General features: G+C 40.7%; 1 protein-coding gene and 1 long non-coding RNA gene across 4 annotated transcripts; one reads left to right on the top strand and one right to left on the bottom strand.

The window, feature by feature from the left end:
• The first annotated feature begins 1,957 nt into the window (after nucleotides 1–1,957).
• On the top strand, nucleotides 1,958–11,108 carry LOC148188288 (uncharacterized). Of its 2 annotated transcripts, none has more exons than XR_015777955.1 (4): nucleotides 1,958–2,122; nucleotides 8,652–8,841; nucleotides 9,192–9,364; nucleotides 10,499–11,108. It is a non-coding gene; the product is annotated as an uncharacterized LOC148188288 (long non-coding RNA). The 2 variants fall into 2 exon arrangements; XR_015777954.1 differs by having other exon boundaries at nucleotides 8,633–8,841.
• Nucleotides 2,129–14,917, bottom strand: LOC121945979 (neuronal acetylcholine receptor subunit alpha-7-like). Of its 2 annotated transcripts, none has more exons than XM_042490367.2 (10): nucleotides 14,002–14,917; nucleotides 11,670–11,809; nucleotides 11,115–11,159; nucleotides 9,742–9,851; nucleotides 9,586–9,665; nucleotides 9,213–9,380; nucleotides 8,629–8,823; nucleotides 8,047–8,133; nucleotides 7,840–7,949; nucleotides 2,129–5,126 (listed from the first exon to the last, which is right to left on the bottom strand). In XM_042490367.2, exons 1-10 carry the CDS (start codon nucleotides 14,051–14,053, stop codon nucleotides 4,251–4,253), a joined length of 1,863 nt encoding a protein of 620 aa, XP_042346301.1. In that variant the 5' UTR covers nucleotides 14,054–14,917; the 3' UTR covers nucleotides 2,129–4,250. The 2 variants fall into 2 exon arrangements, with proteins under 2 accessions (XP_042346301.1, XP_087940616.1); XM_088084490.1 differs by having other exon boundaries at nucleotides 9,742–9,848.
• Nucleotides 14,918–14,956: the final 39 nt, after the last annotated feature.

The following is a 14,956-nucleotide window of genomic DNA, read 5'->3' as shown; positions in this document are numbered from 1 at the left end:
TTGCCTCTCCTCTGAACAAACAGCTCTGCGTGAGCTGTCGACACAGAGCAGGTGGATGACTGAGTCACCGGCGGAGGGGAGTATCTTAGATTTATTACCTGTGCTGTATTGCATCTCTCAGCTGTGCATCCCCAGCACTCACACAGACAAAAGGAGCTCAGTAGGCCATTGATATTCATTGTGAATTGTTTCAATAGTAAACTGTCCTGCCTGCACATATACAATGAAAATGTTTAAAGCCTAATTTATAGCCTGCGGGCTGAAGGTTTGTGTACCTCGGTGCCAAAACAGCAATTAGCCAAATTCAATCATCATAAAGTGTTTGCATTATTTCATAGTCAATCATTTCACATGGGAACCTTTGCCAAGATATTCTTTGCCAATTCAGAATATATGTACAGTCACCCCTAAATGCTGGTCTAAGTACAGTTTAGCAGCAGCAGCATCCCAGAGGAGGAGGAGGAGGAGGAGGAGGAGGAGGGGGATTCGCTCCTCCTCTCCTCATCTCCCTCTCTCATTAATGAGCAATCAGTTAAAAACTTTATCGGCTCCTATTTGCTTTCTCAGCACATTTTTCCCTCCCTCCTCAGCTTCTCTCAACCATGCAACCACCTTGTTCTTTTTCTGTCATTCTGCATCCTCTCCGTCCCTGCGCCTCAGCATCGCACTCCCTTCTATCTCTCTTTTGCCCTCTTTATTTCTGCGCTTCATTACCTCCATCTTGACTTCTCTCTGGCTCTTTTTCCTCTCATGCCCCCCTCTCTTCCTCACTCCCCTGCCCTCTGTTTCTGAGTCCTTTTTAAACTCCGATCGAAGGGAGGGCAGCCAGATGCATGTTTTAAGAAAAGACAGGGCTGCTTATTTCAAATCGTTTTAAATCTACATCCCTCACAACCTATTTGCATTGAAAGTGTCCAACACCTCTTTGAAATGTACTGTGAAATTTACATTCAAATTCAGGGTCACAGAGATTATGTTTATCTGCATACACAAGCATGTGAGTCTGTGAAAGGAGATATGCCGCAGAGTGTGTCTATAAGATAAACGCCTTGTAAGAAAGGATTCTTGGAAATCTGACCTTCTCTTTGCTCTTCGACATGTTGCAGGCTGAACCTTATCTACTTCTGCACAAAAGGACAATATTGTTCCACGTTATGAATAAAACTAGAGCTTTGAAATATTTTTCTTGCAAAAGTGTATATGAATATATACAGCACATGTACATTTTCAGAAACGAGAGAGCACTTTAAATCCTCTACAAGGTCCTGTAAAATTCACCTAAAACGCATTCAAGGCATACCTAAAGCTGTCACTATAAGTGCTTCTGTCATTGAGTTTTATAAGTTTCAACAAGCTAAAATAAAAGTTTTTTTCTTTTGCTTTTTAATCTTCATTTGAGTACTTTCTTGAAAGAAAAAACAGGTGGAGATGACTATAACTGAGACTTATTAGCTGGTTAACACAAAAGGGCCGTAGCATGAAGCCTCACCTATCAATATCACATAAAATAAACATTTTAAATAGATTTTTCTCAGGTGGTGTCCAAGGACTTTTCAATAAAAAAAGGGTAAAACAATGTACTGAATGTGTGTATGTAAGTGAAAAATAAGTCAACAAAGACACAAAACGTCTATTTAGGAGCTAACTGCAACCTTTTAAAAAACACTTCTAGAAAACCTAAATTGATAATAAAGTTGTTTTTTTTCACTTTAGATTTATTTACATTCATAACAGTTAATGACAATAGAGGTTAAAAACTTCTCTTGGGGTGAAACGTGTCATTTACAACAAGACCCACAAGCCATCAGGCCTTTTAGCTGGCGATTGATTGGCTGCAAGCTCACAGGAACTGCAGAGAGTCGGCACGTCCTCCAAAACAGGCCCTCTCTGCCTATTGAAACCTATACTGTCAGTATATCTATCTATCTATTGGCTCAAATGAGGTGTCAATCAAAAGGTCAGGAGTTCAGCCTCAACTTTGGATATCAGTGGATGTAATAATATGTTTGGATTAATTATTTCGCTGGATTGAGATCATGTGGACCTTTGGGAGTGTATAAGAAATGTATGAAGTATTTTGTTGGCACACTATTGATCTGTGGACTTCAGCAGCATTTCATGGGTGAGTTTTAGTTTCGTCTGACAGGGGTTTTTAATGAGCGTGCTGCAGTGGTTATATTTTTGTCTATTTGTAGTTATTTTGTGACTACTTGTGGTCATTTTGTGTTTCTTTGAGGGCATTTCTTGTCTTTTTTGGCTATTTTGTGTCTTCTTGTATACATTTAGGGCCAATTTTGGCTTTCAAACATATGTTGTAATTAAACAACAGGAAATATAGCAGTTGTTTACATATCATAAATCATCAAATTAAACTTTACAAGGGCCCAGGCAGGACATCCAAGTTCTAATAATCAATGGTATGTGGTTGTATTGTGTATCTTTGAGGTTGTTTTTTGAGTCTGTAGTTATTTTATGTCTCTTTTTATAGTTTCATGTCTAAGGTCATTTTTTGTTTATTTGGGAATTTGTTGTCTTTTAGTAGTCATTTTGTAACCATGTGGGCTGTTTTGTGTCTTTTTTTGTAGTTACTCTGTGTCTGTTTGGGGTCATTGTGGGTCTCTTTGTAGTAATTTTGTGTTTCCTTGTGGTTGTTTTGTGTCTGAGGACATTTTGCGTCCCTTTGTAGTCATTTTGTGTCTCTGTAGTTATTTTGTGCCTCCTTGTGGTCGTTTTGTGTCTCTTTGAAGTCATATTGTGTCTATTTTGTGTCTCTTTTTAGTCACTTTGCGTCTTTTTGTCACTGTTTTGTGTTTCTTTGTGGTTCTTTTGTGGACTCTTTGTCGTTGTTGTGTGTCTCTGGGATTATCTTGTTACTCTTTGAAGTCACTTCATATCTTTCTTGGTCATTTTGTGTCTTTAAAGTCATTTTGTGTCTTATGGTTGTTTTGCGTCTCTCTGGGATCACTTTGTGTATCTTTGTAGTTATTTTGTGTCTCCTTGTTGTCAATTGTGTCTCTATTAGGGCATTTTTTTCTTTTATGTGATATTCTGTCTTTTTGTACTCATTTTGTGTCTCTTTGTTGTTATTTTGTCCCTTTTTGTTGTAAAGTTGTGCCTCATGGTAGTTCCTTTGCATCTTTTTGTTGTCATTTTGAGTCTACCTGATCAGTACGTGTTAATTTGTGTGACATTTTGCAGATGAAGGCCAGAGGGGCCCTTGACACCTCAAGCCATTGGGTGGATGTTTCTTTTTCATAGTATACTACAGCATAGTATGACGCTGACGTGATTATGAAAGGTGCTGCAGAAATGAGTCACCAGTGTCATCATCACATTACACAGATGATGCTCAGGCGGTATTATTATGATAAAGAGCATTCATGTGGAAAATAGTGATCACAATGACGCTGGGCTTCTTATTGAAAAGGAAACCTTGGGGAAACCTAAATGAGATTGAAAATTTGCTTGAATTTCTGTAAAATAGTCTTCAAAGAAACTAATCAGTAATAAAATGTGTGTGCTGCAGTATAAATAATATTTGAGGAAGTGTGTAACAAAAGAGCACACAGAGACTCTGAGTCTGTATTGTCAGGAAATTCAGGTTTACATGCAGCACGTCAGTGTCCAGTTTCTCTGTAGAGCATCTTCATGTAGCATCCAAAGACGGCAGTACAAATATAATGAACTTAATAGTCATGTCATGTCATGCTTCCCAGTTCTCTCATAAATTCAGGGATGATTTTCTATTAGGATTCTCATTCACAAAACTTTTCCAAAAACTCTTCATTTTTTTATTTTACGTTCAAACTTTAAAAAGAAATCCACAACCATCATCCATATTCAAACGAATCATCTGATGCTCTGCTGAAGGTTTCAGCTGATAGTCCATTTGCTGAAAATACACGAAAATGATCAATGCATGAGATGATTCTTTCACTCTTTTTAACATTTGAGTGCAGCATTTTCAGAAAAACAAACATCAATCAAACTTCTATACAAATCATTACAAAAAGAATGTGTGAACTGTAAATGTGAGCATCATCGAGTGTACTCTATCATGAAAAATGCCAACATCGTACCATAATGTGTACAAATCGTAGTCATCTCTACATGGGCCTCTCCAGTGTACTGAATAGGAAATATCTGCTGTTCCATGTCCCAGTTTCATTAACAGCAATTGTGCTTCCAACAAATCCTGATCTGTATCTTCCCTTATCATCTCTCTTAAATCCCTCTCTCTCTTTGGTCTGTCAGAGGAAGTCTTTTGACAGTGCTTCTCCAAAGTTGGGTGCAGCCATGAGAATAGCGATGGTACAGATGATGTTGAAAACACTGAATCCCACCAGGCACAGGCGGTCGATGACAGCTGCAGCAAACTGCCACTGCTCCGCCAAACTGAGCTGCCGGTCCTGCTCCTTAACACGTTCCACTAAAAACTGCACCTCCACCAGGAGAGCCTGCAGCTGGTTGTCCACGGCCACAGATCGGATCACACCGCTGTGGGTGTGTATAGCGGACAGTCTCCCCGCTCCGGTCCCGGCCTCTATGCCGCAGGGTCCAGAGGATGTGATTGAAGGGTCAGGATCCGGGGACAGTTGGTTTTCCTGTGGTGGGCTCCCAAACTTAGAAGATGGGAGGTGGTGATGGATAGGTGTGTCTACAGCTGTTCCTCCTGCTGCTGCTGCTCCCTCAGCTTCCCCTCCAACGGGTCCACTGTTAACCCTGCCATGACTTGTGGCTCTGCTTCTTTGAACTGGCTCCAGCTCTGTGGTTGTCTGGAAGCCCATGTAAACCAGGTGGCCGTTGGGTTGTGGATGTGGGTTGAAGCTGGGTTCTCTGTGGACTGGATTAGGGAGGATAACGACCTGAGAGTTGGGCCGGTGGGGCGTTGGGTGCGACAGAGGGTGGTTTAACTGAGCCAGGCTGGCCTGCAGGGAGTTGAGGCTGTGGGGGAGGATGGGGGGCACTGGTGTTGGGATGGTGGTGGTGGTAGCTGTAGTGGTAGGAGAGGACAGGGTCTTGCTCTGAGAGTCTGTCTGGGAGTTGGAAAGAGGCGGTTCTGCTCCCTCTCCTGGACGCTTCATCCGCAAGAACCAAGGAACCCACTGCAGCAGAACCAAGTGCACCTGAATCACAAAAACACACATGCAAAATTCCACTCATAAACACATATCAGATATTCAACCACAATTATTACCTTTAAAGTCCCACATTAAACCTCTAACTTTAAAGGTCTAGTGTTTAGGATTAAATGCCATCTAGCGGTTGCAGATTGCAATCAACTGGCCAATGCAAAAACACGAAAACAGGATTGGCTTTATCTAGATCCAGTGTTTGGTTTGTCCATTCTGGAATGCTGTAGAAACAATATGGGAGACTCCGTTGAAGATGAGCTACCAAGCCCAGAGAAACAGCGCCTGGATTTGAGGCCAATTTTACATAGTGGCCAAAAGTGGAATTACATCATCTGGGTCCATCACGTGATGCCATGCAGCCCCAAAAGCTTTTTCCCCCAACACACTGTCATCCCAAGTCATCACCTATTGCAGATTTGGACTTCCGCATCTAAATATTACGCTTTAGGTATCATTCTGCGTCTGCTCTATAAATTCATTAAACCCTTACCAGCTGCGTTTCAAAATGATGCTGTCCTGCCTTGTTTCTTACACACATGACAGGTTCCTCCTGGATGCATTCTCAAGTGACACCGCCCCTGCCTGTATCAGACAGACATGGAAGCTGCAACACCCTGATTGGTTCTGCGCAGCTGCGTTCTCACCTGATGCCCTTCAGCAGCGTTTCATACACGCACAAACAATACCTTTTGGCAGTGTGCTCTTAAGCAAAAAGCACTGACAAAGCGGCGCTATTTTATGAGTTTGAAATGAGAACGGGCCGTTTTCCTAGATTAACATTGAGAAAGATATCGTGATTTTACCCGATACATTTCAAAAGTCTAGGAGAGCCGCAAGATTAGATCATTTTAAACCCATGTTAGTTATTGGAGCACGTAAATTGAAGTTAGCGGTTCGGTCAGCTGAAGTTGGATACTCGAGCGCCCTCTGCCGTGCTTGGCTCTTTTAAGTCTCCAGTGGACATGCTGTATGGACCCCATAATGCAGAAGATCAAGGACATTTTAATACCACGGAATTAAGAGCCTTTTTTGTTTCATGTGCCACTCGATAACTTTTACAGAAACGAACGGGGCCCACCTCCAATGCTGTATCCACGTCTCTTAGTATATCCATTGGACCCGTTCCGTATGTAGATGTAAATAGCTCACTTTAAGGTTACGCAATCACAGCAATTCTTTTTTTCAGGTGATTATACACAAAGGAAAACATAGTGAAGCACAGCACAAGCATAGTGAATATTATATTCAATTTCTGCAAATATGTCCCCCCTAAATCCTGCACAGTGGACCTTTAAATTCAGTTTAACATTTTATCCCAGTATGAACTTTCATTATCGTGTCACTAAGCTTATTTAGTCTTGTTAGGAGCTTTTCAAAGATTTGACCTACTTGCTTTTAAAGAAACTGAAAATCTCACACAAGCCTATATTTCGTCACATAATAGCAATGCGCTTTTCACCTGCCTTGATCAAATATTCTTAGACAGGCTATAGAACTCAGCCCTGAGGCGTTAACTACAACTAGAGATGAAATACTACTACATCTGTTTTTGCTTCTCTACACTGGCTTTATGTTGGATTTTGAATTGATTTAAAACTTTTACTTTTAAATTTCAAAGCATTGCATGATGAAGTCCTTATGAGCCTTCATATAATGAGATCCTGGAGCAGTGGCCCCAGAGTCAAAGATAAACACCAGGGGTGATTAAGCTTTTTCTGTTAAAGCCCCAAAACTCTGGAGCAATCTGCTCGAGAAGATTTGCTTTGTTGAATATGTGCCTTCCGTTAAAGGTCGAGTGTGTATGGTTTAGGAGGATATACTGGCAGAAATTGAATATAATAAGTATGTTTTGTTCAGTGTATAATGTCGTGAAAAAAGGAATCATAGTTTTTTTCGTTACCTTAGAATGAGTCATTTTATATCTACATATCTTATGGTGTCCTCTCCACAGAGTTCACCATGTTTGTACAGGTGCCTAGAACAGACAAACCAAACACTGGCTCTAGACAGGGTCATTTGGGCTTTCGTATTTTCACACTGTAGTAAGCAGCTGAATCCAATCTGCAATCGTCACCACTAGATGCCACTAAATCCTTCACACTAGTCTTTTAAACATCACTTAAAACACATTTTTAGCCTTATCCAGTTGTTTCTAACCACTGTGTTAGAAGAAATAAATGGTTAACAGCATATGTAGGGAGCAGACTTTATTTTTAAATCTGATTTTACCCAATCACCCACATCCCACATCACTCGCGACTCCTTCCCGCCCTTCCCTCTTACTTCCCTGCAACATCCCACCCGTCTAAACCTCACACCAGTCCTTCCCATCCACAAGAACCTTGAGGGACAAAACAAACATCACTTGAATGTAAGCATAGGACATGCACACATGTAATTAATGTGCAATAACTTAAAATGAAATCAAGGCATTAATTGAAATAAATGAGTATGAAAAAATAGTAATAAAATAATAATAATAATAATAATAATGAAAACATATATTTATAAATGAATTAAAAAAACAAAAACAAAAAGTTCATTTGTTTTAATTAAGCAATCTTTTTAGTGTTTCATATTGTATTTTGTTGTACAATTTGTTTTTTGTTTGTTTCATTGTAAAGTATTAATAACACTGTCCTTGATATTGTGTACAGGAGTGCTCCAGGATTTAAGTATATTATCTTAATTATTAAAAACTCACCCAGCGTGGCATATGCCCACTGTTTGGATTGTGGTGATGGAACTGGAGGACAATGACCGTGGCCACTACAGACATCCCGACAATCACCATGGTGCTGGCAAAGTACTGACCTGAGACAGGAGGAAGTGGAGCACATTTTACCCATGAGGCTGCTGACAATCTACAATGAACACATGTCTACATGTGCCTACAGAAAAAGACACTGACCTATCAGAGGTACTGAATCTGAAGTGGCGGGCATAATCTCTGCAACCATCAGCATGAAGACTGTCAGAGAAAGCAGAACCGTGATGCCTGGAGGCAGAAACAGGACACCAGGGATTAGTGGGTTGCAGAGAAAGAGAAGAAAGAGTCTTTAAAAGAAGAGAGTATGCCAGTCCCCTTATTGGAACAGTATATTTGGTATGGTGCACTTGAGCCGTCCCAATCGTACATCTCTCTGACACGCAGCAGAAAACTCATTCGATTTTAGTCTTTCTCATCTTCCTCTTGCCTTTTCCGTCTTTGTCTCCTCTCTGTCTCTATATCTCAGCCCTCCTGACACCGAACCAAAGCTCATGCATAGCTGATTGAAGGTTTTCCAATAATGTTAACAGAGAGAGAAAGTCAAGAAGAGTGAAACAAGCCCAAGCTCTCACCAGGAAGAAGTGAAGAATATAGAGCAAGAAATGTTATTTCTTTCAGATTCAGATCTTGTTTTCCATATCTCATATTTTCTCAACCTTTCTTATTGTAACAGCATCCCTCGCCCCTGTTCCTCTCCACCCTTATCTTATTACTATTCCTCACCCAGGCTGATTTTCTCCCCCGAGTTGGCAGGGAGCAGGAACACCACCAGGGTCATGGAGGAGAGGAGCACACAGGGGATGAGGAGGTTGAGAGCGTAAAACAAGGTCCTCCTTCGTAAGGTCACTACAAAGGTAACATCGGGGTAGGGCTCAGCACAGCAGTCGTAGAAAACTTCGTGACGACCTCCGGGGACCTCTGAGGACACAGACGCAGGTGCAGCAACGACGGCATAATAATGCAGAACACATCAGTGAGGATTGAGAAAACTAGAAAATAACACATAAATGGGTTGTATAGTGCTGTGAAATGAGTCTGAAAAGACCATAAAAAGATATAATTGAGCACAGCTGAAGCAGAGTGTAGAAGAAAAGATCTGATTTCATGAAAATTAAGGACGGTGTCTGCAGAATATGTCGTTTATATATTACTAAGTAGTTGTATTTCTTCTCGATGAAATGTTCACGAGGCATACTCCAACTTCCCCTACTAAAATCTAATTACACTGCAGGACTCCATGGTGGTAATGTAAGCACTGTTACTAAGCAACACTGTTTGTCTTCCAGGGCCTTGACAGCCTGTCTCACCCAGTAGATCCCACTCTCCGTTGGGCATGTATCCTGACACGTCTGCATCCTTCATCTGGATGTCCAGCAGCCAGCCATCAAATGTCCAGGAGCCAAACTTGAGTTCACAGCGCTGGATGTCAAATGGAAACCATCGCACATCCACGTTACAGGTGCTGACAAATATTCCTTGAAAAAAAGTAAAAAGGTTACAGTAAAATGGGGAAAAATATGTTTTTGGTGCAGCCACCTGGGACTAAGGGTGGAGGAAAATTTTAGATTGCCGTAAAATTTCTTAGGATGAATTTGCTGCAGAGAGAGTAATATTGCATGCACGCAGAATGACTGAAGACATTTTTCTTTGAGGACAAAATGCTGATACATAAAAACTTACCTGGAGGTAGATACTCACAGAAGCCACTGGAGTTAACCAGCACATTGGTCTTAAAGGTGGCGTCAAACTTATCGTGAGCACTGGGGCATAAAAAACACAGTGAGGAGATATTTCAGAGCTCAGCTGCAACACTATGCGTGTATATGCTGCACTTACCTGTTATAAAGCAATATGTCAGGTGTCCAGACCTGATCGGGGGTGAAACGGAGGTTTTTAACTCCAGGATACTCTGACTGGTTCCACTGCAGGTAGTGGTCATACCACTGCTGGGAGACACAAGTACAACACTGGTTTTACATATAAACAAAAGTGTTACGAAATACATGGACACACATAGACAAGACACACTATCTTATTCTGATTTTCAATATTGTTATTTATAATTTCAGTCTACACATAACATGTTTTTTTTTATGTCTGTCCATCCACTATTGCTCTTCATTTGAGGAATTTTTGGGCATTTTTTTCTTATTCAAGTCAAGGGTTTAAGGATAGAAGATGTATGCCGTACAGATTTTATGGCTACAATTATTTTTGACACATATTGTGATCAATATGGTTACGATTTTAGTGGGAATAACAATTTTTGCATTACATTTAATTGAAAAAAAGCATGATGTGATTTTGTTAGGGTTTATACCAAAACAAGCGTGTGCCCTTACATTTGGAAAATGATTTGTAGGCTGCAATGCCTGATTTATCTTAGTTTGTTGTAACATAATACCCTTATCAAAAAATTGATTATTAAGCCCTTTTCATTTTGGGATATATAAATAACATTGACCTGAAAGAGACAACTAGCTGGGTCTACCCTTTTGGTATTTGTAACCAGGCCATGTTTATAAGTCCAATTGAATTTCACCTTAGAGATTTGTAAAGAAATTATTCTTCTGTTCTTTTATGTTTTGGACAGAAAAATGGAGGAATCTGCACGCAGGTCCAAATTACATCAGATATCACCCTGCTGATGTGCCCATTCTCACAACACTGAAGCCCAACCAGCATCTGGGAGGGAACTGTGTAACTGATTTTGCAGGTAATGGGGGGCATAAAAAAAAAAAGATTTTAGCAACTCGGATCACACAGTGACGTTTCAAAGCCTAGGTGTCTGAAGCTTCAGCCTCAAATGTTCTATAAATTGTCCTGAACTTGTAATCTGTCATTCCATTCATATTTGTACCTGTATAAATGAACATAAATTGATACATGTAAGTTTTTTCCAACTCTAGTAAATCATTTTTAATAACAGCAGCAAAGTATTCTGTTTTTCCTCAGTACTAATGATGACTAATAATTTAAACATCAAAATTTGTCATTTTTCTGGAAAGAGAAAAACAAATTTTTAAGGGTAAATAGGGTGCTAAAGTGCATAAGAAAAGCATTAAGGCAGAGCTTGTTCATAAAAAAAGATTCCTGGGGGATGGTCCATCTAGACCCCCCTACAGAGGTCTAAGCTGAGCCCCCAACGTCAAATCCTAGAAACACCCCATCATTAATATAACATCATTTAAAATATTTATTATACTCACCATCTGCAGCCAGGCGTTCGTGGTGAGGATCTGATTCTTTTCATCCTTGCATAACACAAAACATATAGGACAAGAGGTGATTTAATGATTGTAAGCATCGTCTCATACTTAACCATGTCTGTCTCCAAACAGTTCCAGCACAGTGAGAGAGACACAGAGATCCCTCTGATGTAATCCCAATTTAGATGATGGGAGACAAAATCCACAGTCATCATTTTGTGTAAAAATGCATCAAAGCTAATATACGGCTTCAGCAGTCTGAAAAATCAAGTTCTTCCGAACTAACAACCTTTCATGAATTCCCTCAGTGTTCTCCTATCCCCCCGCAGTCGCTCAACAAGAACACACTTTCCAAAAAAACACATGCTTACATTATTTCAATTTTGGGAGATAAACATTTGATTATTTTTTTTTAAATTCAGAGTGATGAGGCCTCAATAGCTTTGGCTGAACTTTATAATGCATTTTTACATTGGAATTACATTAATGGGAGATGTTTAAATGTATTGTTTGGATGTATTATTGTGTTTTTTTGTGTAATTGTGCCGTGCATACCACATCCATGACCTGTATTAGAGTAAAGGAGAACTGGACAGTGAGAGTCTGAGAGTCATTGGCGACCGGTCTCTCCATGGGGTTGTAGTCCCGCAGCAGCTCCCTGAGCAGAAAGCGCTGGTGAGGACCCTGCACTGATACTGAATAGGGGAGGGGAGTTCAATGGAGGGGAGAGGATGAGATGAAAAAAAATGGGAGAGTCAGATCACAAAAGAGGAGCAAGAGAAAAAGTGACTGTTACAAAGAGAAAGCTGTGCCACGGAGGACGAGGAGAATGCACTGAAGAGAGAGCAATAGCAGAAAAACGGTGCGATTACAATGATTGATGGATTGTTTGGGGGAAAGTGGTGTAGAAATTGAAGGCCAGGTGAATGAAAAAGAGAAGGAGAAACAAACTAACACAGGGAAAGCAGTCATGCTCCAATGGAGATAAAAGAGAGTGTGGGCTTTTAGTGGTGTGAGAAAACGTAGTGTTTTAAGTAGTGCCGTACCTAGCGCATTTTAGGCTTTAGGCAAACTTCCACCCACTCCAACACCAGCCTCCACAAATTTGCAAATTTCATCTTCTTTTTACTTTGTCCTGCACATTTGATGGCTTTTTCCTTTCCATTTTTTCTAACTAATCCTAATCCCTTCATACTTTCCACATCCGTGTGTCTGCGATGGTCCACTTTGGTCTGCGTGATGTAAATGTAATCACCCGCCCAGGTCCACAAGAGTCCGCACGCACCCCTATACCAGACATGCATGCCTCCCATGTTTTGTGATCTCGCAGACTGTACTTACAGGAAGTATGTACGCTACAAAGGGACATGTGGTTAGGTTTATGCAACAGAAACATGTGGTTAGGTTCAGGAAAAAAAATCATGGTTCGGCTCAACATTCATACAGGAAGCACATGCTGGGCTCCCAGATTAAAGTCCAGGGTTTGTTGGACCAATGTAACTCCCCTTCCACCTGCCCTATAAGCACCTTTGAGCTCCTCATATCACGTCATTACCAGTAGCGTTTCAACATGATGCCATCTAATGGTGCATCATATGACTGCAACAGGTTCAGTCCAGCCACGTTATCAACTGACACCATCTATCAGCGTGTCATACTGCCAAGTGCCATTCGGCCAAGCAGTGGCACATCATAACATCATGAAAGGTTTCGGCCTGGCGGCATAATATACCGCCACGAAAGTTAGCTTTTGGTGTCCAAAACGTCCACCAAAATCACTGAGGGGTAGTATTTGACAACTTCAGAATGAAAAAGAGCTCGACTGACTATTTTTTTAAGTTTATTTTATTTTGTTCTATTTTATTTTATTTTTATTTTTATTTTATTTTTCTGGCCTATAGGCTGATCCACCACTGGTTTTAAGCACACAGGACAAACAATGAAAATGTGTGGGAGAGAAAGAGGGGAAAGTAGGCAGGAAACCAGAAAGCAAGAACCCTGTTCCACCTAATCAATTACGTCTCTGATTGATCACCAGCAGACGGTCCGAGTCTTTCCCACCGCTGTAAAAATGTCACTTTCATTTCACGCAGGAAATAGTGAGGCCATTAAACACTGAAACACCCCAGACAGATACACACTGCACTCACGACGATGAGAGCAGGGAACTGTCTCTCTCTTCGCCCTATAACTCCTCCACAAGGCTTCGATTCACTTCAGATTCATTCTCCACAAGGCAATCACTTTGATGTGGAGGGAGCTATTATTGGTGGACAGAGGAGGCACACTGAATAAGATGAAAAAGTAATAAACACTTTAAACAGCTGTGCTGTGCCTGTCCTGCAGGAAAACAGTTTATAAAAACAACATGCAGTGCTAAAGGTCGAAGATTAATGCACTTACTACTTAGTGTCAAATCTATATTCATTTACTAGACCTTAATTAATATCAATATGTCTCCACAGATGGTATGACTGTAATTCAAATTAATAGTTCCAAGTGTCCATAATCTCCAGTCGTAGTAAATTATATACCAGTTGCCCCATAATCACCCTTTTTTTTTCTCTCAGCATATCTATCTATCTATTTGTCTTATCACAAAAATGCACAGCTCAGCTTTGTATTCTGCAGTAAAGATGATTAAATTTCACTCTATTGCCTGCTCATTATATATAAAAAAAAAACAACAAAAAAAATTTCTTTCAGTCTGGCTGCACACCATCAGACTCTCTGCCGGTGTTTGAAATGAGCTGCTGAGTGCACAGATATCAGAAACAGACATGCACACACACACACACACACACACACACACTATGCACAGCAGAAACAAAAAAACACACACACACTAGTTCGAGCATCACTCAAAGCACCAATGAAAGTCACTCACCCCGGAGCAGAGTCGCAAGTATCAACAGCCAAAGAGCCACAGCCTGCCACATACTGCATTCCTCTGTATAAACAGAGAAAGAGTGGAAGGGGGAGAAGATGAGGGAGGATGGAAATAAAGGGAGAGAGAGAGAGAGCAGGGTCTGAAGAGGTTGTACAAAACAAGTGGAGAGAGTGTGATACCGGCAGTGGCAGAGAAGGGAGAGGAGGGGAAAGGGAGAGTAAGAGAGCGCAGGAGTGAGGGAGAGATGCAGTGAAACCAGTACTCCTCTGAAGAGGGAGAAGCCGTGTGTCGGAGTCTGTCAGATACTGAGAGCTGGGCATTCCCAGACCAGCAGCTCAAACCTCACCCTTCATGCCTCTCTGCGCATCAATTCATGCAGACTCTCTGATATGCACTCATCTGTCATCACATCACTTATCTGTCATTTCACCACTGACTTGCTCTGTGTTTTTTTGCCCCTTGGTGTTTGTAAAGATCTCAAGGGGGACTTTGCATTTTTGGGAGTCCAGTGTCTTTATCTAAAAGCTTAGCAAGCACACACAGGGAGTATGTGTAAACACACTACAGGGAAACATCAAACATTTTGAAATCAGCCAAGTGACAGTTGTAAGTTATTATTACATTGTGTTATTTTTCTCATTTACACCAGCCAGCAATGTTTAAAACCTTTTTAACTGGGAGAATCAGGCATCAGTACATTCACAGAGTGATGGTGACACCCACTGGATGTGTTAGTGAAATGCAACTCTTGACAGATAAAATCTGCGGTTTCTCAAAGGCTCTCTGCAAAACACATTTATTGTGAGTCACAAGATCTACAAAAATTCCTCAACATTTCTCCTCCCTTTAATACATATTTGTTATGTTATAGTATTTTTATATGATTTTTTCATATTTTATTTTAAATGTTGATATCTTATTCTGATTCTGACAACTAAATGTATCCTATATA

Source organism: Plectropomus leopardus, chromosome 11 (assembly GCF_026936395.1).
Source record: "Plectropomus leopardus strain MGB_pleo_1.0 chromosome 11, ASM2693639v1, whole genome shotgun sequence".
In the NCBI taxonomy this organism is placed as follows: Eukaryota; Metazoa; Chordata; class Actinopteri; order Perciformes; family Serranidae; genus Plectropomus; species Plectropomus leopardus.
The sequence above is the reverse complement of the archived record's forward strand: the minus strand, read 5'-3'. Positions and strand labels throughout refer to the sequence as shown.